This window comes from Anastrepha ludens, chromosome 4 (assembly GCF_028408465.1).
Source record: "Anastrepha ludens isolate Willacy chromosome 4, idAnaLude1.1, whole genome shotgun sequence".
Taxonomy (NCBI): domain Eukaryota; kingdom Metazoa; phylum Arthropoda; class Insecta; order Diptera; family Tephritidae; genus Anastrepha; species Anastrepha ludens.
Genome location: NC_071500.1, coordinates 74,075,919 through 74,101,702, shown reverse-complemented (window position 1 = coordinate 74,101,702; position 25,784 = coordinate 74,075,919). Strand labels below are relative to the sequence as shown.

Genomic DNA, 25,784 nt, shown 5'->3' with positions numbered 1-25,784 from the left:
TTCTGTTTATGGACGGTTTAAACTAATTATACTTCCAATGCTCCAATTTCTAGAACTTTGAGAGAATTTAATTCGCTTTCAGACCATATTGGCCTAGATATTTCTTCCACAAAGTACTGCTTGAAAATGTTACTATACTAATTGTTAACTATATTCTAAGTATTCTCTAATATTCTTTCTCTGTAAGCCGTAGGAAATGTTGCTTTTTCATCATTAAAATTAAATAAGTAAATTATAGGTTTAATTTATTTTTGAATGGATTGTTTAGCATTAATCTGTTTTCCACAGTCTGTAAGACTGCATTTCTAGATTATTAAAAATTATAAAATTTGATCGCCATATTGGATTTGTTACTTTGAACATCAAAAATCTGGTATTCATTCGAAATCAACGATCTCGAAAACGCCCAAACACCAAGTTTCCAATCAATTTGGCTATTTCTCATACCTTATTTCTCAGATCATAGTTCAGCGGCACAAAAAATTTATTTGCTCAAACCATTTTTGAATGAAATTAGTTCAAAAGAAATTTAAAAAAAGTTTTTTCATTAATATGGAGCCGTATGCCGAACATAAATTTATTGTCAATAATAACTGTTCACGATGAATATAAATGATTCTATTGTTCCTGGATTAATTACAATAAGTTTTGTACACTATCATACAAAAAGCAGATATAAAATAAAAATTAATAAAGATTTTCATTTACAAATCCATAAACTTAAAAGCATACCTTAGGCAAGGATAAAATTTGGAGGCAATGCGGCCGAGTTTCTATATTCTCTGACAGTTTAAAAAGTGCATGGTTATACAACTAAAAACTCTTATCTATGTAGTCAGCTTTAAAATCCTTAATTCTTCCAAAAACTTAGCTTCCATAGAAATTTTATTGAGCTGATTTAATTCAAGTGTTTCGCCTTGCTCTTGACGTAACTTCAATTTTTTAATATCAGACAATTTTTTAGCTACGTGACGAATTTTTTTTTCTCTTTCAGGATTATTGAACTTTTTGGAGACTTGTTTTTGCACTTCTTGAGTGTTGTCATTCAAACTATTTATAGAATTAATTTCCTTTGCCAATGTTTGCTTTGCAGAATTATGCTTCCGATTTTGCTGATCATCAAGATTTGAGATACCGCCGTTTTTACAATTTACGTTTTTTTCTCCACTCATTACTGGGCCAACATCAGGCCCAACTACCGATTCCTTCTTATTCTTTGGCTTATTTGATTTCGTAGCATTTGCTTTCAATCCTCCTTTCCTGACAGAAGAACCTTAAAATAAAATATAAAAAACAACATAACTTTAATGATTGAGATCCATTAGATAGTTGCATTTAAAATGTTGAATTTGACTACCCTACATAATGGAAACTAATATACATATACGCAATTTTCTTACTATTGCACATGCAATTGTTTTCAATATTTTTGCTGTGGATATAAACTATAATGGAGCAGAAGAGATCGTACGGTTCTGCATTCAAAAAATATATTAGTTTGGTAAAAATAAATCCATTATTTTTGCGCAAATTGTTTAAAACTGTTTTAAGGTTGATCTTTAGCTCCTGGGCGATGCTATGACTACTAATACGCCGGTCAACTTCGATTATTTCTATGACTTTATCGACATTTTCGTTATCATCGAAAATGCCTGAAAAGATTCGACGAAACAAAAACTGTACGTAATTAGTTGTTACAGTATCAGCACCTTAAACACCATTCACAATTTCAGCGGCCTTGCTGGCATTTTACCTTTGTTGAGTTCCAATGTTAACACCCTGTAACTCTCAAAAGAAAAATTATAAATAAAAAAAATAAAGGGAAATAATGTAATTGTGCGATTTTCATTTATTTATCACGGATATTTACAGAATGGTTCATAAATTAACTGTGGCTAAAAATTACATCAATTTTGATTTGTCATATGTGATGAATATTTACTTCATCGTTGACTACAAAGAAGCTTTATTTTTTTCATAGGCGTTGTGGTGGCGCGCTACACACAAATGGTCTCCTGAAACCAGGATAAACCTGTTTTTCGTCGAATTCCGCTCCCCACGGGACTGCCGCCAAGCATTACTTCGTGGGAAGGAAAGGCAATTAGTCGCCGCTGCTAGGCCCAAGCCTTTTTAGCGTCCTCCGCCTCTTCATTGTGTCGACTATTACGTCGCTTGCCAATCTCCAATTTTTACTATTTTCCAGAATGCTTTGAACGATAGATCCAGGGGTGCAGTTTTCTTCGAATATGCACGGAAGCATTCGTCTTGTACTACTAAAATGTTTGGATGTGGTGTTCATCTTCAATGGCTTCCCCTTCGCAGTGGTTACAGAGATCAGGTTCGTATTTCAACCAATGCGGATAAGGCTTAAAGCTTTTCGTTAGCATACTCCTGGTGGATTTTAAATGAAAGGCTTTTGCCTACTCTTTACAACCTATATGGTTTTCTTGACATTGTCGTTGTTGTTGTAGCAGAATAAACATTCCCCTTACTTACATACGGGGAATGCTGCTGGAGTGACAGTCCTTGGCCGGATATAAATCCGGGTCGTTTCGGCAACGTAGAACCGACTGTCGTGGAAACGAGATTGTCGCAAATGTCGCTTAAATGTTTAACTGTACCAATTACGGTGATGTTGTTCGCAAAAGCAAATACGTCCATAGTATATTTTGCCGTTCCATAGAAAGGGGCCGAGTATGCCTTGAGGAATATCGCCTGTGACAATACGATTTTTAATGCCTGTTGAGGTTTTACATTTTATATTGAGTCTTCTTAGGTAGAAGGATACTCCGATATGATTCAATGTGTCTAGAATCTTTGCTCAATAATCCGTATTGAATACATTTTTGATATCCAGGGTTACTATTATGCAATATTCCTTGAATCCTTCGAGCCAACGAGTACCGCTTATTGCGTTCAGTGTAAGCTGAGTGGCTGTGCTTAAAGCGTCAATAGTGGATGTTCCTTTTCCAAAGCAGAACTGGTTATCGGATATACTACCTTTTGCTTGGACCTCTATCTCGAGGCGGTTACATATAACTCGCTTTAAAACTTTCCCCGCTGAGTCGAGCAGGAAAATTGGCCTGTAACAAAACCAGCGTTCGTCCCTTTCAAATTGATGGAAAATTTCACTCAGCTAGACATTTGTTGAATAGATTCATAAACGATGACGTCAAATTATTGGTAGCCAGTTTCAAAACTACATTTGGGACTCTGTCTGGATCTGGTGCCTTATTAGGATAATAGAGAATTATGGCAGTTTCCAATACTTTATCAGATTGCAGCTTTTCCATTGGTATCTTTCGCCCAATTTTCCGACATTGCTTTGTACGGTTTTTTGCGGTTTCGCAGTGATTGAGGTTAAGTCGAAGGAATCTCATAGCGATTTTAATCCTTTCAAAGCCGCTTGGTATACCAACACTTGGTACAGGCAGTGAGGTATGCCGGTTCCTCTTTTTGTACACAATAAGAATCTATGTATATTATTTTCACTGGTACAATTTGTCAATATGTGCCCGGAATCGAGGCACTTAAAGCTAAGCAGATCTCTCCCATTGTACTTAGTCTTGCCATAAATTCTATGATAAATTTTACAATGGATTGCGAACGTAATAGTGTGATCGCATTATATAAAAGACTGCAACGTCACATGAAATGGTTCCAAAAGTGAAGAAGCGACTTGAGCGAGGTTTATTTGACCGACCGTTCATACGAGAATTTGAGTCATCGATTGGCTACCAGGAGGCAGCGCCCGCCATAGGTAATGGTTTGGGCCGCTGTAACCGCAGATGGGCACTCTCCAATCGTTTTCATCGAGCTTGGCGTCAGGGTAAATGCGAAATATTATCGGGAAAGTATTCTGGAGGTTGCTTTGAAGCCGTGGGCAGACAAACATTTCCAAGGAGGACCATGGACGTTTCAACAGGACTCGGCACCATCTCACAAAGCTCGAGTGAACCAAGAATGACTAAAAACAACGTTCCGAACTTCATAACGTCCACACAGTGGCTCTCTATTCACCAGACGCGAATCCGATTGAGTAATTTCTTTGGACCATTTTGGAAAGTAAGCTCTGAACTAAAAGATTAACCAATCTGGAGGCACTGAAAAAAACCATTGTCCGCGAATGAGCCAAAATACCTGAAAGTCACATTCGGGCAGCTTGCGATTCGTTTCTGGACCGTCTCAAGGTCATAGTCAAGGCAAAAGATGGTCATATCGAGCAAAAGTAAATTGATACTTAATTTTGTATTATTTTCACACACTTTTTACTTTTAATTGAATAAAAGTAATTTTCCAAACTAAATTTATGGCCTTTTTAATTGGTTACACTTCGAGTGCCGCTCCCTATATATATATACACTACCGGTCAAAAGTTTGGGTTCACTTACATTATTTTGGAATTTTACACAATCAAGACGGCTTATTAGTGTTTTTTTTTTAAACGTGCGTCCTGATACTAGTTTGAGTTTTGGAGATTGTTATTGTTTACAAAGTGACTGTGGGAGAAGCGTAGATCAAGCATGGACGTGTTATGACTTGCTGCATTCTGTCAATGCGTCTACTGCCTATTACGCGTAACATCTTATTGCTGCAAAACTCGCTTCAAGAGTTATATTTCTAATTGTTGGTGTCATCTTTGTTATCAAAAAGGTAAGAAAAACAATTTTTTGTATTCCAAAAAAATAACTGTTTTACAAAAACTTACATACAAGTCGACGTTATACAAAAATGATCTTCTAATTATTAAAATTTAAATAAAACTACATATTTCTTGTTTTATTTGTAGAAAAATGGGTCGGAAAGCCGAGCTTAGTGTAGAAACACGAGCAGTCATTGCAGCACTACATGGAGAAGGCTATTCAACGCGAAAAATTGCTTCGAAATGTAATGTCTCTCAAAATGCTGTCATGAGAACGTTACAAAGAAAGAGCGATACTGGGTGCAATCAGAGCCGTCATCGTTCTGAGAGGCCTAAAACTACGTCAAAAGGAGAGGATACGTTCATATGTGTTGTAAGCAAAAAAAATCGTTTTCTAACAGCCCCTGAAATTCGCGAACAACTCAATTCCTCGCGCGAAGCTTCAGTATCTGTTTCGACGGTACAGCGACGACTAAGAAACTACGGCCTAAAAGGGTGCGTCGCCGCCAAAAAAACCTTTACTTCGAAAGCAAAATAAAGTAAAGAGACTTAATTGGGCTAAAACACATAAAGAGTGGACAACTGAACAATGGTCTAAAGTCTTGTTCACGGACGAGTCCAAATTTGAAATTTCCAACAAACGACGCCGCTAATATGTTCGTCGTTTTGCCGGTGAACGCATGATGAACCAATGCGTGGTTCCCACAGTTAAGCATGGTGGAGGGTCAGTGTTAGTCTGGGGATGCTTTGCTGGAGACAAAGTTGGAGACATTGTGCAAATTGAGGGTATTATGGACAAAAAAGTCTACCACAACATACTTCAACGGCACGCTTTTCCGTGTGGGAAAATACTTGAGGGCAGCGGATTCGTTTTCCAGTAGGATAACGATCCTAAGCACACTTCAAAATTTTGCCAGGATTACATTGCAGCCAAAGAAAATCAAAAACAACTCAAATATATGGAATGGCCTCCTCAGTCGCCGGATTGTAACCCGATCGAGTTGCTGTGGGACGAGTTGGGCAGAGAAGTAAGAAAATTGCAACCTACTAATACAAAACAACTTTGGATATTTCTGCAAAATCGCTGGAATCAAATAACAGCAGAATCTTTGCGTAAATTAATTGATAGGTTGCCCAGAATATGCGATGCTGTAATACGAGCAAAAGGCGGATATTTCGAGGAATCGAAAATATGAACAAATACTTGCGGGTTTCTTTAAAAGTTAACATATTTTGTATTAAACACAATTAATTTCTGTAACATAACGATATTAAAAATATTTGACGAAGAAAATCACGACTATTTGAACATTTTTTACAATTTTTCAAGTGAACCCAAACTTTTGACCGGTAGTGTATATATATTATATTGTATATAATTAGCGCTTACACCCTTTTTGGGTGTTTGGCCGAGCTCCTCCTCCTATATGTGGCGGGTGTCTTGATGTTGTTCCACATATGGAGGGGCCTACACTTTTAAGCCGACTCTGAACGGCAGATTTTTTTTTAAGAGGATTTTTCTCATGGCAGAAATACACTCGGAGGTTTGCTATTGCCTGAGGGGTGGCCGCTATTAGAAAAACCTTTTTTCATTTTGGTGTTTCACGGAGATTCGAATCTACGTTCTCTGAATTTTGAATGGTAGTCAGGCATCAGCCCATTCGACTACGCGGCCGGTTTGCGTTTTGTTTGTAAACAACTACGTGCGTAAAGATGGCGAAGATAAACTGAAAAGTCTCAATTTCAATTTAGACGTAACTTCATCACATTTAAGGAAACTATTGAGTCCTCGATTCTGGTCAGTCGATGTGATTCTTATAGCTCATGCCCTTATGACGAGTAGCCCAAAGTATCTGATAATATAACATTATATATTACCAAAATAAATATTTCTGCTCTTAGAATTTAAACTCAACTTGTATGTTTGCGAATTGAATGCGATGTTATCGTCATGAGATTTGTGGGAATGAAAGCTTTTGAGAGGTGAGTATTTTGGCTCTTAACTTTATGCTGTATTTCGTAAACACAGGAGTTCGATTCTTACTGTCTGTTTTAGAGCCTTCGGCGATCTTATCGCTGTACATCATGCTTCTCTCGTCGGTCTTGTAAATCAGAATGCCTTACTCGACCAATACTGTATTTGCATTCGTGGTATTTCTGACTCACTTTTTGTGAGTGCTTCGTACATTGAGGAAAATAGTTGCCGCCACCAGCCTCCACGCAGTCCATAGCGATAATATTATAACACTAGCTTTGAATAAAATAGGCGATGATCATCTGTGCGTGTTGGATGGCATTAACCCATGCAATATTATGTGGTCAGGTACTATCTCCAAATCAGCTCTGCTTGCTTGCGATGTTAGTAGTACTAATGAAATTTTCCTATTACATAACTCATTAAGTATTGCTCTCATTCCAAATAAATTTAGGCGTACTTTGGATTTGATATTTTTAAGCAAAACTGATCGCGGCGACAAAAAATAATATAACTGACTGAAATTTACATTTTGGGCCATCCGAACATCACCTCCTATTGTCCATATCATCCTATGTCTAATTTAGATTTTTTACCTTCGTATCGCGGTGAGAAAAATGCGAGTTTTTTTTAATGTATTGTAATTCCCGGTTAGGTATTTAGCTTGTACACGCATCGATATTAATGCAGAATTATTTATATTTTCAACAAACACAAGAAAATTACCTGGCAGTGTTGCATTAGTTTTGACTTGCGGACGCGGCATAAATTGTTCTGGGTCTTTCCCCTCTTTGATCATTCGAAGATGAGGTGGAGTGTACGCCTTTTTGCTGGCTTCTGGTAAACTGGATTTTATTCCTTCGGGCTTTACTTTTGTTATTATTGGCTCTTCAAACTTATTATCAGAATATTTCTGCCATTCTATCCCTAAAAGTTCTTGTCCTTGTGGCCATATTGTTTCGTGCACTAATGCTCCAGAGTAGTGATACACTTTAAATCTAAAAACCCAAAAATAATATAAATATTAAAAAATCTATTTACAGCTATTTACTGGTGAATAATACAATTATTTCAATTATATACAGTTGCGGATATGAAATGGGTTTAGAAGGTTCAAAATTCATTTATTGTGTAAAACCGAATGTATGAAAGTTACCAAAAATTACAATATCAAAGCATTGGCCCTATGAAATATAAAATATACTGGGCGAGAAATAAGTGAAAAAGTGGGATTTTGTAAGTGGTGATTCGTCCAGAATCCAACTAGCCCTTGCGCACCATTTTGTAAAACCGCCGTTAGATATTTCTTAAAGAATACTAAGGGATAATTACTGACGGATGCCTTTTTCCTTAGAAAAGCTTTCTAACTTCCTTGAATTGATTAACGCGCAGACCAATACCTTCTAGCCTGACGAATGAAAAAGTATGCTTTCAAATTTCCAGACACTGTATCTCGCTTGCGAGAAAAAAATCATAAAACAATGCGGACATCTCACGCACATGAAGACAGCACGAACATAATTTTTTTTATGCGAATTAGATTCCCATAATATTTGGGTTTTACGACATGCCTGATTATTGATAAACATAATAGTAGCACTACATGTTGGGGTTAAGCTTAGAACTTTTTTCGAGTAAAAGAATCTAGCCCAGCAGTTTAAAATAAAAGGATCTGAATAATAGTCGAAAAAAATACAGATTTATAAATTGAAATTATTTGTACTTACGTTAACTGAATGTAAATTCATATTAAAGCAAGGATTTTTCAGGTTAACTTATAAATGGATTAGAGAATAGAGCGATTGTTTGTATTTCACGCGATGTTCTAATTAAATTATCATCAGAAACTAATATACTATCAGATATAGTATCAGAAACAAATATCAGGTAGTTATACGGAGGGATGGCTCTTGGGGATAGGAATTATACAAATTTTGTTGTATTTAATAAACTTTACATACCCGTTTCCAATTCGCAGTCTTGGTGCTGTTGTCGCTGAAACAAAGTACATGCCGTTAGGATTCCACTCGAAAAACGTTGTATCAGGGCACTTTATGCTGGTAAATTTTTCCTTCTTCTTTAAGTCCCAAATTTCTACGTTGCCTGGCAAATTACCAAACCCTGCTAAAGCTAACAGTGTCAACTGTTAAGGAAATCTTATAAAGATTAAAATTTTACACGCATTTACATGGTAATAAGAGAAAATAAAATAATGAAAAATGTATTTTTTAAAGGATATAATTCCCGAAATTATTAAAATAAGCGCAGTTCCGTGGACCTTCTCCAAAATCGAAAACTACATCACATTTCAAGTTGTACAGAGCTGCCTTGGAAGGCATATATCCGTAAACGACAACGAATTCGGTTGCTTTTGGGCTCCATTTCACGCAATGAACAGGTCCTTCTTTTGCTAGAATGTAAAGGAAAAAATTAAAAATAAAGAAATATTAAATCAAATGTATGGTAATTTTGGTACGATATGATTAGAAATATAGTCACTCTAATCAAAAATTAAATTATTGTTCTCTCTCTCAAATTTCTTCTAGCCTCAGGTTAATTCGATAACTTATTTGCTGCTCCGATAGCAAGAACAGGCCAAGGATCAAGCCCGACAAAGAGAAGCTGAAGGCCAAAGCTCGATACAAGGCCGCGTTCAAAGTTTGTGACCGATTTGGCAGCAAGTCCAACCTGACGAAGCAAGAGGAGGAACGGTTCGCTTGGGCCAGAGAGGAGATAAAAAATGGCCGGGCCTACTACGCAGCAAAACCAATGTTCGCAGAATCCAATCCAAAGTATGCGAACAAAATAGAAGAAGAACTAGCCATCAAGAGGCAGCGTTCTGCTCAGTACCATCGAAAAAGCAGAAGCACAGGCACGAGATGGCTAAACCGAAAAACGGAGACAACGAAAGACCTATGACGTCGAAAGCAGCGGCAGCGGCCAGTGAAATTACCAAAAACCATCTGATAGTGACACTCACTGACCATAGTGACAAGCTGGGACGAATGTCGCAGGAACGGTGGAAGGTAGTGGAAATGAAGCTACTGGAAACCCTATTTACAAAAATGGACGCAGAGCCGAACGCACCCATTCCAGCATTTGACGGAGCAGGGGGGTTCAGCGGCGTCAAAATTATAAAATGTAAGGATGACCCCACGCTCACATGGCTAAAGGAAGCAGTAAAAACGCTTCAAGGCCTGTGGGAGGGGGCATCACTCGAAATTGTAGATCTCAATACCGGAGGCAAAGGTTTTCATTCCGCGAGTGGTAAAACCGGAAAATGCACTGCGGCTGCTACAAAGACAAAACACGGACGTGCCGACAGCCGACTGGAAAGTGTTGAGCATGGCAAAACCAGTAACTGCTGTTGGAGGTCAAGACTACATTATACAGATCAATAAGGCGGCAGGGCGAGTTTACTGGGGCGGCAGCCCTTGGTCGGGAAAGCCCCGAGTCGTTCCGGTAACGTAGAACCGGCTGCCATCCGAGCTCGTTCAGCTTGCCTTGCGGTATGAGGTCTTGCGTTGTCGTGGTGAAACAAAACTTGACGTCTATTCGCTAAAGACGTTCGATTTTTGTTAAGAGCCTCATTCAGGTTTGATAGATGAAGCGAATAATAATCAGCAGTTATCGTCTGGTTTGGTTCCAGAAGTTCATAATAAACATTTATTTATTTATTTATTAGAAATATAATTATAAATAACTATATTGCATTACGAAAGGCACTAGTAGCTAGGACTATCGGCCTGATAATAAACAATACCGGCCATATCGCACCAAATAGACAGGAGAATATTCTTGGGGTTAAGGCCATCTCTAGGGGTCGGTTCTGGTGTTTCATCTTTATCTAACCATTAGCGTTTGTGAACAGGATTATTGTAAATGACCCATTTTTCATCACCAGTAACGATACGCTTCAAAAAACTTTCATTTTCAAGCCGGTGTAGCAGCTGAGAACACACATTCACTCACTGCTGCAGGTTAGCGACGGAGAGTCTATCCCAGCTGTGAAACCTTTCCCAACTGAACCAGGTGCCTGTGAACTGTTCCATGCCATGAATTTAACCTCTGAGCTATCATATCGACTGTCAAATTTGGCTCAGCTGCTACGAGTTCGAGCAAGGAGTCGGAGTTAAAGACTTCAGAACGACAACTTCGGAATATTGAAAACCACTTTGCGCAGTCCTTACACTCACGGTATCCTCTCCGTGAACAGTGTTTATTTTTGCAGCAGCAGTTGTTGCATTTTTACCACTTTTATAAAAAAAAATACAAAATATGCTTCTTATACGCGTTCGAAGATTCTATTTTATTTTTTAACAACACGTGCTTCTATCCGCGATTAAAATCACTTGTTGAATGCGCAATATATCAAAAAATATATAAATAGTTCCGTTATATTCAGCGAAAAATTTGTTGTATGCAAAAATCGTACAAAAGTGAAATTATGGGTAAAATACGCACGAACTAATGGACTGACCTCGTGTCAGCTCATATCATTGTAATGCAAAAAACAAAAAGAAACATGGGGATAATTCACGCCGCAGATTAAATGATACAGTTAAAAAAGAGCAACTATTTATTTCTAATTTTTTTTTAATTTTAAGATATTTAGTATTTTGTTGGGTATTCTTTATTATCAATAGCTTGATGTCTACTCGGCATGGAGCCAACCAATTTTTATGCGTATTCTTGACTAATTTGGTTCCACTCTTCAAGTATCGCCTTTTTGAGATCAAAACCGACCACAAATTTTGGATGACGTTCAAATCCGGTGATTGCGCAATGTGGAGGCATTTATATATAATATTAACAATGTTTGTATTATTTGTGGCTTGCTTTTTATAGTCACTTGCAAATTTTGAGGTTTGAGCTCCGAATTGGCAGCGGGCCGTATAAAAGGTCTGCTATCTGGTCCAAATAAATTTATTTTTACCTCATCTGCCCGAGTTATCCGACCGAGCCCAAGAGCTCCATGAAATCCTCGGAGCCTGGGGAGGCCATGGAAAAGGCTTTGTTGAGCATCCTTGAACAAAGTAATGTTAAGGGTAGCTTAGATTAATATTCGCTACGCTAGTTTAGCCACGGATAACCTCTGTGTGATCCCCAGGGAGGAAAACATTGATATCTGCCTAATCCAAGAACCCTGGGTTCGGCAATCTAAGAGCATGGGCCTCCAGAGCAGACACGATATTTTTTGTGCTGAATTATGAATATAATTTTTTAACCGTGTCTGTTGACAAACATGTATTGGTGCATCTGTTACGATATTGAACTTAGGGAGTTTTACTCATTATTCAAGGCATTTTTTAACTGAATATGTAAATATTTTTTATTTTTTAACTGATAATTTCATTTTTAATAAACGGGTTGATTCATACTGATTTCTTTTAAAAAATGCAAGAAAACAAACAAAAGTATGTTTCTGTCGGTAATAAGTGGCGACTGCAAATGTAATAATGGACCTTCTACGAATATCCTTTAAGGCTTACTGATATACAAATGGTACCAGTAGTTGTCGAATGTATTTCTGCATCCTTAAATGCTCTATTTTCTATGACGTAGAGGCTGGAGATGTCTAACAGCTTCGGATCTACGGCATATATATATATTATAAAATATATATAATAAACCTAAATCTACTTCAATTCTTACAAATTGGTCTGAATTATTTCATCTTTTTCTCGGAGGGGAAGAACTCTGACTTATGCGGTGACACATCCGCTGAGAATCCAAATTCTGGTTTGTTTTACATCGGTAACTCACACAAGCGATGGTGAAGATTATCCATATCAATCTCGACTACAGTAAGGCGACCTTAGCTGCTCTCATCCTTCGTCTCGCTGAAAGGGATCGTCCTCATACAAGAAGAATGGGTCATAAAAGATCGGGCTTGCGGATTGAGCAATAAAGAAAATAAGCTGGTCTATGTCACCAACAAAGTTAAACCCAAGCCGTGCATATTGGTATAGTCGCATATATTGATATAATTTACCAATACGGACAACGTCATCATAGCTTTTGAGTCCTGTGGAAGGACGATATGACTGGCCTCCTCTTGTAGGGAACACAATGCGAAGAAGCCACCCCCCCGCAACTCATAAGAATTGCAGTAAAAGAAGCCTCAAGTCGCGTACTTCCTGATATCAGGATCTAATGCTAACACATACCGTCAAAATTTTGGGAGTTCAGAAACATACGCGGCCAGTGAGTAAATTTTGGAATTTATTATGTGTAACAATCTTCGAATTAGCACCTAAGTGCCTTCCTAACATCCACTAGGAAATTGGTTCTTGACGTCTGTAGTGTCCACAAGCAACTCATTCTCAGAGCATATGTGCCTATTGTACAGCACATAAAAAGCAACTAAACGATGGAGACCCTTTGCATATATTAAGAGAGGCGAATATAAAGACTGCCAAGGCAGATTTATGTATGCTATAAGGGCGGCTAAAAGATCGCCTTGGAGAGACTAATGTCAAAAGATAGAAAGCACTTCGAAAACCAGTAGACTCCGTAAAGTATTATAAATGAGTCCTAACCCTAGTTTTCTAATAAAAGATGGTAATTGGATGAAATTTAATTTCACACGCCGATGATTTTGTAATAGCAAGAAACATAAGACACCTGCTCTTAAACGTGGAAAAATATCATAGTACCACCCTTGATAAGGGTGTGAACATTAAGAGGGTGACAAGGTTCAAAGGCTCGCCTACATCTATAGACGGCTCAAATATTCAGGGCAAGGTAGGGGAAGGTGTGTATTCCAAATATCCGCGAGTATCCTCTAGTTTTCGGCTCCCCGAATATAGCAGTGTTTTTCTGGCTGAACTAATGACAGTAATTGAGGCCATGACACAAATGTGATGTGATACTGGGCAATGATATCTACATTTTCACTGACAACCATACTGCGATAAAATCCCTCACAAAGCAGTCGATAACCTCTAAGGCATTTCTTGGCTGCCGCACATCTCTTAGCAAAATGGCTGACTGATTCCGCCAAAATGTAACATAGGTTCCTGGTTATTGCGATATAGAGGGCAATTGTAGGGCCGATGAACTAGCGATACTCGGCACCACACTTCCTAACAAGAATACAGAAAGCTTATGAAGCTTTTTCATGGCACAAATACACTCGGAAGTTTGCTATTTCCAATCGAGGGACGACCGTTATTAGAAAAAAAGGTTTCTTATCATTTGGTGTTTCATGAACGGAGATTCGAGCCTTGCACTTCTGATTGGTAGTCGCGCACCGACCCATTCGACTATGACGGCCGATATCCCACTACAAGGTGGCAATCACTTTCGTCTCCGTACTTCGTCGGACCCGAAGAAATGAGCGAATTTATTTAGCCGACAATTCATTTGGCATCCTTTATATATTGAAGATCCCCCAGCCACCAGTGGGAGTCTTCGAGGTCTCTTACGCTGACGATTTCACAATAATGGCGTCGGGCAATGTTATTGATAGACTGTGTGCCAAAGTAAACGATTACCCCACCAATCTTTCTCGCTTTTTCACTGCGAGGAATCTACAACTTTCCCCACAAAGTCCACGGGAACCCTCTTTACCACCTGGACAAGGAGGTCAAACTGCAACTCAAGGTCAAAGTCGACGACACACCAATTCCGACTGTAAACAACCCCAAAAGTTTAGGAGTAATCTTAGACAGTTTGCTCTCTCGTTGTGCGCACACAACCGCAATTGCCACCAAGGTCCAAAATCGCAACACGGTCCTCAAATCGCTAGCCGGCATTCTTGGGTCAAAGACAAAGAATTGTTCCTGCCGACATTTAAAGCAATTGGCCGGCTGGTACTAAATTACGCTACGCCCTTCTGGTTACCTGAAACTAGTGATTCACAGTGGACAAAGCACCAGCCCCGTCAAAATACTGCTATTAGGACAGCCGCGGGATGTCTCGTCTTCTCTACAACACCTTTACAACGAGGCTTCTATGCTCCCGGTAAAGAAGCATAGCAAAATGCTCAGCAAGTACTTATTTCTAGGGTGTGTGAACCTGTGTCACCTCCCAGCCGAATAAAGATACATCTCTCTGACTACAGAGAGATCCAGGACAAAACACAACTACAATTTTTTCTTCATTTCGGTGTTTCACCGAGATTCGAACCTACGTTGTTTCCGAATTCCGAATGGTAGTCACGCACCAACATATTCGGCTGCGGCGGCCGCCAACGAATAAAAACCATTGAATATAGATGGTTCCATGTGTAGAAGTCCACGGAAGTGGGGAAAGTTACTGATCGAATATTTTCATATATACAGGGTGAACGATATGAAGTGTTAGCAACTTCACACTGCTTGTCTCATGACATTAACGTCAAAATTGTTCTAATGACAGTTCAATATATTGTTTATAAAGCATTTGTGTCTCAGTTTTGTTGAACTTTTTTTTCTGTGATGGAATTCAAACGTAATAGTGTGATTGCGACATATTCGGCTGGAAAATCACAACCAGCTCAGTCACCTCAAAGTGAATAAAATGTTTGTGTACCGCACTATAAAACGTTACAATGATACTGGTAGCATTGCAAAATGCTATGGAGGTGGACCAAAAAAACCGCAACAACTCCAGAAATGGTTGGGAAAGCGAAGGCTCAACTTGAACGAAATCCACGTCGAAATGGAAGAAAAATAGCCAAAGAACTGAAAATATCGCAAGACAGCATTCGACGCAAATTGAAAAATGAGCCCAAGTTCAAGGCTTACAAGTTCCAAAAAGCACTAGATCTTTCACCCCAGCAAAAAAAAAAGTTCGGTGCGAAAGAGCAAAGGAGTTGTTGAGCTTGCACGAACGTGGCGAATTTCCTAGCATTGTGTTTTCTGATGAAAAAAAATTCCCAATTGAGCAGTTCATAAACACTCAAAACGATCGTGTTTACTTGACCGAACGCCCATACGAGAATTTGAGCCTACGTATGGCCACTCGAAGCAATTTCCCATCGCAAATAATGGTTTGTGCCGCAGTGACCGCTGATGGACGCTCTCCAATCGTTTTTATCGAGTCTGGTGTCAAAGTGAATACGACTTATTATCGGGAAAATGTTTTAGAAGCTGCTTTAGAGTCGTGGACACGCAAACATTTCGGTCGTAGACCATGGACGTTCCCACAGGACTCGGTACCGTCTCATAAAGCTCGTGTGAACCAAGAATGGTTAAAAAATCATGTTCCACACTTCATTTCGTCCACACTATGGCTTTCGATTTCGCCAGACGCAAATCCGATGGACTATTCAATCTGGTCCATTTTGGAGAGCAAGGTGAGGACTAAAAAATATGCCTGTATGGATGCCCTGAAAAACGCGGTTATACGAGAATGGGCCAAAATACCTCAAGATCACATTCATACAGCATGCAACTTTTTTTTTTTTGACCGTTTGACGGCTATAGTCAAGGCAAAAGGTGGTCATATCGAGCTAAAGTGAATATATGTTACAATTGTAATCATTTTTGAACAATTTTGTCTTTCAAATCAATAAAAACTAATTTTACACAAAAAAGTTATGGTGTTTTGAATAGATAAGACTTCATACCGTTCACCCTGTATACATATATACTATATGCAGAAACAAATGCATTTTTAAAACGGAGGACAGAATTTTTAAAATTTGATTTTAAATTAAAGTTTGGGTTTTTGACTAAGTGTGTGTGTTAATATTTGTTGGCTTCAACAAAATTAACCAAGGGGCATCCTCAACTTCTAAAATATTGAAACAAAATATAATTATGATATATGACAAATGATTAATTTGCCTGGTTTGATAGAAAAATGAATGATAGAAAAAATTTACTTACACAACGGCACAGAGCAAGAGTCTCCTTTCGTCGCCATAAAATGTAGGGCTTGATTTCCGTAATATGATGCGCCACTCTTATCCACTTCGGTAGATGTCAATAGTAGTAGACCAGAGCCCCGCTTATTCCAAAGTAAATCAACACGATCGGCTTGAAAAAAGCTTTTACAAGCTATAGCTTGATTTTGTGAAAGTGAAGGATATTTATAAACTTTGCACATTGAAGGACCTCCCTTAGCGCCAGGAGTGTACACAGCAACGCAAGGAGGACTTGGACCTGGAGATATTGACACCACAGCACCCCTGCTGCCACCAATTTTACGAGCAGAGTGGCTAAAATTTTTAATATCGCCAGATACATCAAAAAACAGGGCTTCACCACCTATTACTACCGCAAAAAGCGACTCGTCAGATGACCACGACGGTTCCCAATCCGTTTGATTCTTTTGAACAATATCAAACACTTCCGATCCAGTACTTAGATCATACATGAACATATTTGATGAACCTTCCGGTTTGTCTTTGGTAACAGTGTACAATTCCCACGTAGATAGATAGTTTCCAAGTGGAGAGAATTTGAGGTAAAAGGCTTTTGGACGTGGCATCGTACATTTGACCTTCCAATCCGTCGTATTCAGCACTTTTATTTCGTTACCATTGGAATAAGCGAAATATTGTCCATCCGCACTGAACGACATAGATCGACAATTTCGGGTCTCTTCCCTCGGAAGATATGATTTGTACTCATATTGCAAATTCGTATTTTCGCAAGACCACAGTTCGACTCCAACGCTAGAACGAACTTAAAAGTTACAAACACTTTTTAGTGTCCCATACAAAACCACATGACAAATTAAAACCTTAATTATAAATAATTTACCTGCTAATGCGGGACAAACATTAGATCCACAACTGTCCAAAGCCATTGCCAAACTCTAACCTCAGCAAATGTTTACGCAGTGTTGCCAGCTGTTCAAATTCCTCTAAAATCGAAGACCACATTCACGAACGATAAGGCCTAATACAATAATTTAGTTGGCTAAAATCTTTCACGCTTAAAAAATATTTACTCTAACGGGTTAAGCGACGGTAACTATATGTAATAATACGTTCACATATGCATTAATCACCAAAGTAATCTACCCGTTTACATATGGCAGATTACCTGCAAAATTTACAATCAGCTGTCAATACTGCTTTGAGAGGTTTTTCTTCAAAGAAATTATTTTGTGAAATATTCGGTGTTTTTGGTTTCTTTAATTATTATTAACGATAGGAAGAAAATACAAGGAAAAGGAATAGCTAATGTAATTGCGCAATTGGCTGATAATAATAAATAGTTGGAGGAAATCCGTTTGCGACGTTTATTGAGGTTGCAAAAAATTACGGCAGCAATACGCATGGGAAATTCTATATCACATTTTATAATAAGTAATAAGAGGACAAAACGTTTATGGACACACGCTTTGTTCTCTTAACTGTATACATAATTAATAATATTTAACAAACATTTTATTAGAATTATGTATACAAACTTTTTTCTCTATGCCGGCATCCATTTCATTTAGTTTTTATATTAATGTTTCTCCTTGCATTCGTAATATAAACTATCGATAACACAGAAAACACAGGGTTGTATCTCAAAAAGTATCGTTATTATTTAGGATTTATTTATAATCTCAGATTTTGGGAGAGAAATTTTGTATGGGAAATCGCGCTTTTTAATTTCGGATTTTGACTTAAGCGCGAAAAAGCAGATCATCTACTTATATGTGAACGTATTATAATACAAAATCGGACGACAATCCAATGTGGTTACATCAAGAATGAATTTCGATCTCGCCGTGTCGTAAGAGCGGATGAATGAACAAGCAAAAGGAAGGCGGATTACCTGTTTGTAAAGAGGAAGGCGGCCGCCGTAGCCGAATGGGTTGGTGCGCGACTACCATTCGGAATTCGCAGAGCGAACGTTGGTTCGAATCTCGGTGAAACCAAAATTAATAAAAAAAACATTTTTCTAATAGCGGTCGCCCCTCGGCAGGCAATGGCAAACCTCCGAGTGTATTTCTGCCATGAAAAAGCTCCTCATAAAAATATCTGTCGGTCGGAGTCGGCTTGAAACTGTAGGTCCCTCCATTTGTGGAACAACATCAAGACGCGCACCGCATTCTTGCCAAGGCGTCTTCCACATGAAAACACAAAAAACTGCATTTGGAGGCTTTATATTCATTTGTGCTTTCACAATTTAACACAGGGCACTTCGTTTTCATTAGTTTGATTAGTTTAAATCTTACAAATCACAAAATTACTAAGTCATTCACTTATTCTATTCGTTTTTTGAGAATTTTGTTTATTTTTGTTACCTACTTTCTGTGTTATATTAAAAAATCGCAATATGTTATGTATTTAGTTATAACTTATGTTTTTCGTGTTCATTACTTTATTATTATTAAATTACTTTTGTATTTCAGTTTTAAATAATTTCAGTGATATATACATTTTTAAATTTTTTGCTTATTTATGTACATATTTCATACGGATTGTGCTTAGTTTTAGAATATGTAGGTGTATACGAGTGATATAAGGTTATTGGGCATCCGCTCACTAAATACTAACCTCAATGTTGGTGTGGAAATTAAAAATTCCCAATTTTTGTTTAAAAAATACCCAATGCAAAAAATACATTATGCTTATAATTCTTAAACTGAACCTGCTTTTCATGATTTTAATGAGATCTCCAATTCAACCTTCCTAAATTTCTCAGTTTAAAATAAAAGAGTTTTCTGTACAATTCAACTTTATATTTTAGTTAGATGTAAGATTGTAATTTAATTATGTAAGTAAATGTCTTCATTATTCTTTAGTTTTTGTTTTGAAATAAGTTTTTCTTGGCTTCTTGAAATAAATAAATAAAATAAAATATTCCCCAGTTCCCTCTATCCCAATTTACATCCTTTTTTCAAAGAGTGCGCATTATACTGAATATTGCACAGTTCTACGCAAAAGGAAGAGAATTCTACCCGGTAGATAGGGCATTATAATGCGCAACATACGTTTGCAATATGAGCATAGCGTTCAAAAACGCAAGTATGGTACCACTGCAATTGCAACGCGTTCTTAAATGTCATTTCTGCATAAAAAGTCGCGCAATATTGGAGGAAAAATTGTAAGACTGCCATTTAACGATATCTGATGAAAAGTAAGTATAATAGTAATTGTTTAGCTTTTTATGAAAACATACATTGAAAACACGATAGTTGAACTATATTTCATTACATTTTTCTTTGTTTTAGCGATTATTTTAGTACTTTCGAAGTAAAATTGCTGCTCAAAGTAAGACAGCATGGAAAGCGAGTTCTCCTCAGGAATGAGGAAGGAAAGCGGCCTCTGGAATAAGGTTATGGAAGAAATAAAAAAAACTAATAAAGTCAAGAAGATCAACAGGAACATTCTTTTAAGCTTTACGCGTTTTTTTTTTTTTTATTTAATAAAAAATTATCAGTTTTTGACTCACATGCATCGTCAGCTACTAAACTTAGTAATAATTCCATTTCACTGCAGAGCGCGTTCTTAAATGCAGCAAAACGTCAGCAAATGTATCAATTGCATGAATTGTCACTTTGACAGCCAACATTGCAATTACTGCGGATTATAATGCGTTTCTGAATATACCCTAACACTGCTAAAACAAATTTTACGAAACATTTTCTGAAGCGTCATTAATTCCTCATTGGGTTGAAAATATCGGCCATTATCAAGGCAAATTGAGTACCTAAAGTGACACCTTTCGAAACCCGTTACATTTAAATCTACATAATAAAAATCAAGAGCCGCGTGTTCAACTATGATAGCTTGACACTAATATAAAGCCTCCAAATGCATTTTTTTGCGTTTTTATGCGAAGTCATTGTGACTTCATCTAAACGAAAATTCAAATAAATGGAATTCCTTTCTTGCAAGGTGGATTTAATAAGGTGACAGCATTCACCCAGCTGAAGTTTTCGCCGTAGGTATGGCTTACGTCAAAATGATATGCTTTGTTTGTATGTATTGGTATGTTTACATTTGCTTGCTGATTTTGACATGATGCTTGCACCAAACGCAACAACAAATACATGTAGGGTTTTACTTATATGTGTTCGCTGTCACCTGTAATAAATTCGCCTTGCTTTCTTGCTTATGAAGAGGAAACAACGGAAAATGCCGAAAACACTTACATTACACGGCGTTAACGACATAAAACCGCATTTGGAGGGATTTTTATAATCAAGTTTATAAACAAACCCTTTCTCTTCGATTTATTTTAAAATCGCCAAAAATAAAGTAGGTTTTTTTCGCAACACCACCTTTAATTTCTGTAACAACGTGTTTGTAACGTCTAAACGACTTTCAACTCTTGTTAATCAAAATTCCCGAAGCGTCGGGTTTCATAAAAGTTAAACAAAAGATTTTTTGAATTAAATTCAGTTGTACACTTTAGATAAATTTCAAATGTTTTATATATTTTCGTTAAATTCATTGACTGGATTTACTCAAAGCAAACGAAAACATTTTAAACGTAATGTGAAATTTTTCCTTTGCTTTAAAAAGCTCCGAGGGACCCATTGACGACCTGGGTGGTTGGGTGTTACATTTCTAAAAATCATCCATATAGAAGTCTCGCCCTAAGTTGCCGTCAATGGCGAGGTAAATATTTATAAAAAATTCTGTTTTGTGACTGGACCAAGCCCATAGTTTAAATCATTACATTCACTGGATTTGACTGGGACTTTTTATATTACCAAATTTAAAAAACGGCTTAATGGACGTGTCAAATGAAAAGGCTATAGTTCAACTATTCTGACTACCTACCGAAACTATCTTCTTTGTGGTGCATATAAGAAAAAAAGGCTGTCAGGAGCTCTAATCGACGAGTACTGGCCCTAGTATTAATAATCTGAATGAGCAGTGATTTTTGTTAGCGAAGTTCATAAAAAACACTTATAATGTTGCTCTTTTCACCACGTCACAAAGCAGATATTCACTCTTTTTAGAACACTTTTTAAAATTACTCTCAAGCGGTGATCGAGTGTAAATATCAAATAATGAATTTTCTTTAATTTTGAGTAATAAGACAGACTGCACCTTGCATCAATTAGGTCGCGCACAAATGATTGCCGAAAAGGAATTGTTAATAATAGTAAAGGACACGGAGTAGACGTTCGCAAAAAAAGAATGTGTATATTTGGTATCAAATACACGGTTTAATTTCTTCTGTTAAATGTACCGCCAGTTGAAGGCTGAGTTAACTGCAAACCACGAATATTATGGAAGTCCAGAAGCTTCAGCATTTCTTTTGTATCAGAGTCAACTTCGATAATATCCTGTTCTAAAGCTGAGACAGCAGGTACGTAATTATCGCGTCGCTCGCGCTCTTCTTCCTGCAATTTGATAGATATGCCTCGGACTTGAGAGTGGCGCAAACGACCCATCAGGTGAGTGACATACCTAAATTTTAAAACACGTGAGTAAACTATTTACAGGATAAGGGAATAAATATACCCAGCAATTTTATTCCTTAGAGGCTTGGTGGGGATGATGGCTACTTCTTCACAAATACGCTTGTTCGTATGGAAATCCAACGTCAATCGCGTGTAGTACTTCTCAATCATGACCTTTGCGGCCTTTTTAACTGTTTTAGTTCGGACACGACCCTTAAATTATACGGAAAATGTGAATATTAATTAAATTAAACCTTTACAAATATAAAATTTTCACGACAAATATAAACAATGAATTTTTTAATAAAATTTACACTGATTTCTACTTACCATGGTGAACACTTCAGCGGAAAAGAACAATTTACATACCCATATTGGCTGTGTATGATTGACATCCACATGTTCTACTTTTCACATTAATCAGCTTTCGCTATACATTGTATCAACATGGACATGTTGGATAAACGGTTGTGCCATGTATAGTATAGTTGTACAGCCGATTTCCATATTGGTTCAACGGTTGCATGAAAATTAAAATGTTTTAATTTTTTGTGGGTTTATATTTTTTTCTAGTTATCTACATCGAAAATATATAAAATTAAATTAACATAATATAAAATAATAAAATAAAATTTCATCAATTATTATTTTGACCAATTTTCAGTTGATACCACATTTTGCGAAATGTTCAACACCACTAATAAGGCAATAATAAAGTTGGGCAACGCCATGTATATCATGCTGGAACGTATATACTAAACAGTCATCCAACATCCGTGTTTACTTTAAATAACGTGTTGATACAACATTTGAAGCGTGTATAGTCTGCATTACTCCATATAGCAAGACTTCCAACACCGGTTTTGATTCGAAAAAGCTTATCACAGAACTACTCTGACCTTGATAGCGGCAGGCTAATCACCTACTCTGCCAGGAAGCAAAATAGATTAACGAGACCAACGCAAGACTGAGACTTGTAGAGGCCCGATGCTCCCGAGTGAAGTGAACAAGGAAAAGGAAAGAAACTCTCACAATATTGGTCATTCCATAGATATGTATCTTTGATTCATTCACGCAGTTTTACGTTATTTCGTTTTTGTAAATCCAACGAAAGTGTATCCGCGCTAAAGCTAGAATCCAATGCCTGTTCTTTCATACGTTGCCGTATACGACACTTAAAGGTGCTACTAATTACTAGAAAACAACAAAAAATAAATTACAACAACAAAAGTTGTAAGACAAAAACAAAATTTAGTGCATATTTTACGCGTCAAAATAAAGTGTGCAGCGTACATTAGTAGCATTTTAGCTATGTTGTACGTTAAAAAATACCGTTATATTTGGTTGTTTACTTCCTTTTTCGGTGCATTGAAACTTTTTTCATATTGTATTTTAATTGGTTGCGATCGGCAGAGTGAAAAGCTTTTGTCTACAGTAAATTAAATTCTATTATTTATTTTTTTTAATAATGGATAAACAAACTTCGACTGATGCTAGAGAACTGGTACTAAAGCTTCGCAATGAAGGTAAAACCTTTCGTGAAATTGGCTCTATTGTCAACAGAAGCCATAATACTGTAAAAAAATATATTAGTTGAAAAATACAAAAACTTCGGCAAAGTAGAAAATCGCCCAGGTGCAGGCCGTCCAAAATTTTTAAATGAGACTGAAGTAAGGTCTATAGGGCGTGATGTGAAAAAAATCCCTTTAAAAGTGCGGTCAAAATATCACAAGCAGTTTCAACTGCATCAGATACTAGCGTAAGTGCCAGTACAATACGTCGAGCGTTGCACGCAAATGGGTTACATGGTCGTCTCCCACGAAAAGAGCCGCTAATATCGGCAGTTAATAAAAAAAAGTCTTGATTATGCCAAAAAAATGCGAAAATCGGGATGTTTCTTTCTGAAATAATGTCTTGTTTAGCGATGAAAGTAAGTTCGAGGTATTTGAGCAGAAAAAACCGGTTAAAGTCAGGAGAACCAAAAATAAAGAGTATGCCGACCAAAATTCGATAACCACAGTTAAGCACGGTTGGGGTTCAGTGATGGTGTGGGGATGTATGGCAGCAAGCGAAGTTCGCAATTTGGTTTTTATTGAAAGTACCATGAACAAAACAGATTATCTGAATATTTTACAAAGTAATTTACTAACCAGTGTGCAGAAATTAGACTTGCAGGGATCTTGGATCTTTCAACAAGATAATGAATAGTGGGATAAAATTTCATCTGACGTGACAAAAAACTAGTTGAGTCGATGCCCCGAAGACTGTCTTCCGTTATCAAAGCATAAGGGAAATCAACAAAATACTAAATCGATATCATTTTTGTTAAATATATCTCTGTACACTTTATTTTGACGCGTAAAATATGCACTAAATTTTGTTTTTGTCTTACAACTTTTGTTGTTGTAATTTATTTTTTTGTTGTTTTCTAGTAATTAGTAGAGAATCAAATACTAATTTAAAAAACATGAAATTAAAACATATTGTTTTGTTATAAAATACTGAAATAAAATCCATATTATAACAAAATGCTTTGTACACTTTATTTTGACGCTCCCAGTGTGAAAGCAGATGTGCATGCGCATAGAGTATTCTCTCGTCAGGTGAACGGGTATATAGATAGTAAAGCAGTTAGTGTAGGAAAAAAAGTAAAGCAACTTATGTTGCCATTAATTTGTGAAATCAAATTGCCGACGGCATTTAGGAAGGAATTTATTTGTTCATTTGGCAAACGAAATTTTATTGCAGGGAATTATATATATACGCATTTTATAGAAAGTATAAAACTTTGAAATTTAAAATAAGTAAAAGAAAAAATCAGAGAAACGTATTTGCATATGTGGGACAACTAAGTTCAATTGTAGCTTTAATAAATATAGTGTTGCACAAATATGTATGCACTGAAGCAACCATAACCTACCTCACGAGGCATCGCCTTATCATATTTACATACAATAATAAGGGAATAAATACCCGAATGATCGAATTCCTGCTTAACAAATGCTAAAACAATTCTCTTGGGCACACTTGATTCCCTAGCCTATGTACGTGCATATTTGTATTCTGAACTCCCAGAAAATTTTTGTTTATTAGTACACACCTATGCATGTACATATAACCGCACACACAGGGCACTCACTTTATTAACAAAATAGATTCATAAGCCCAAAATTCTAAGCCTAGCGACTAGCCATGATTCTTTTATTCGCGGCGGCGCTGAACAGCTACAAATATTGTACAGCACCAAAAAAAAAAAAGCATTGATAAGTTCGAACTCATAGTTGTAAGAGCAAAGTACTTTCATTCATAAAACGAGCCGCCCAACGATGACAAAAATTTACATAAAAGAAATCAAATCAATATTTGGTGAATCGTGAATTTTTGTCATGTCGAGTGGTCGCGGTTCTGTACATATGTATGCATCAATATATGTATGCAAATATGTCTTCTAAATGCTCGAAAGCCGTAGCTGCTGTGCGTCAAGTGCACGCCTGAGCGTAGAGTAAGATGCAGAAAACAGCAACAAGTAGCTTATAAAAATATTCTGTCCCGGACGTTTCGATACTAGAGCAAATTTCGAAACAATTATTTTTTGTTCTCTGATAGTTGTTAATAATTAAATTAATATATTTATTTACGTATGTGGTTCTCCAATTGATAAAAAAGTACAAAAAAACATATGTATATAGTTGCAAAGTTAGAAACTCACTACGAAACTAAAGTGCGGACTACATACATTTCGCCTTTAGATGAAGCCCAAAGTGACAAATATTTCATATTAAAGCTTCTGTGAGCTGTGAACAACACTGTCATAACAACAGGGACCAAAGCCGCAAATTGTTAAACTAATATTTTGTAATCAATTTGCTT

The 25,784-nt window shown here is 37.0% G+C and overlaps 2 protein-coding genes across 2 annotated transcripts; both read right to left on the bottom strand.

Annotated features, from left to right (window-relative positions):
- Nucleotides 1-228: 228 nt before the first annotated feature.
- LOC128859823 (eukaryotic translation initiation factor 2A) lies at nucleotides 229-17,425 on the bottom strand. The gene is made up of 6 exons (XM_054096916.1): nucleotides 17,315-17,425; nucleotides 16,436-17,236; nucleotides 8,857-9,027; nucleotides 8,579-8,753; nucleotides 7,344-7,615; nucleotides 229-1,273 (listed from the first exon to the last, which is right to left on the bottom strand). The coding sequence occupies exons 1-6, from the start codon at nucleotides 17,358-17,360 to the stop codon at nucleotides 828-830; spliced, it is 1,911 nt and encodes a 636-aa protein (XP_053952891.1). The 5' UTR covers nucleotides 17,361-17,425; the 3' UTR covers nucleotides 229-827.
- A 4,203-nt stretch (nucleotides 17,426-21,628) lies between these two features.
- Nucleotides 21,629-22,346, bottom strand: LOC128859825 (40S ribosomal protein S17). The gene is made up of 3 exons (XM_054096918.1): nucleotides 22,245-22,346; nucleotides 21,976-22,127; nucleotides 21,629-21,921 (listed from the first exon to the last, which is right to left on the bottom strand). The coding sequence occupies exons 1-3, from the start codon at nucleotides 22,245-22,247 to the stop codon at nucleotides 21,678-21,680; spliced, it is 399 nt and encodes a 132-aa protein (XP_053952893.1). The 5' UTR covers nucleotides 22,248-22,346; the 3' UTR covers nucleotides 21,629-21,677.
- Nucleotides 22,347-25,784: the final 3,438 nt, after the last annotated feature.

Coding starts and splice junctions, on each gene's coding strand:
- LOC128859823 (XM_054096916.1), bottom strand. CDS start 17,360: ATGGCTTTGGACAGTTGTGGATCTAATGTTTGTCCCGCATTAGCAG. Junction 8,754..8,856: donor TTTTAATAATTTCGGGAATT/ATATCCTTTAAA, acceptor AACAGTTGACAC/TGTTAGCTTTAGCAGGGTTT. Junction 7,616..8,578: donor AGACTGCGAATTGGAAACGG/GTATGTAAAGTT, acceptor TTGGGTTTTTAG/ATTTAAAGTGTATCACTACT.
- LOC128859825 (XM_054096918.1), bottom strand. Junction 21,922..21,975: donor CTAAGGAATAAAATTGCTGG/GTATATTTATTC, acceptor TTTAAAATTTAG/GTATGTCACTCACCTGATGG.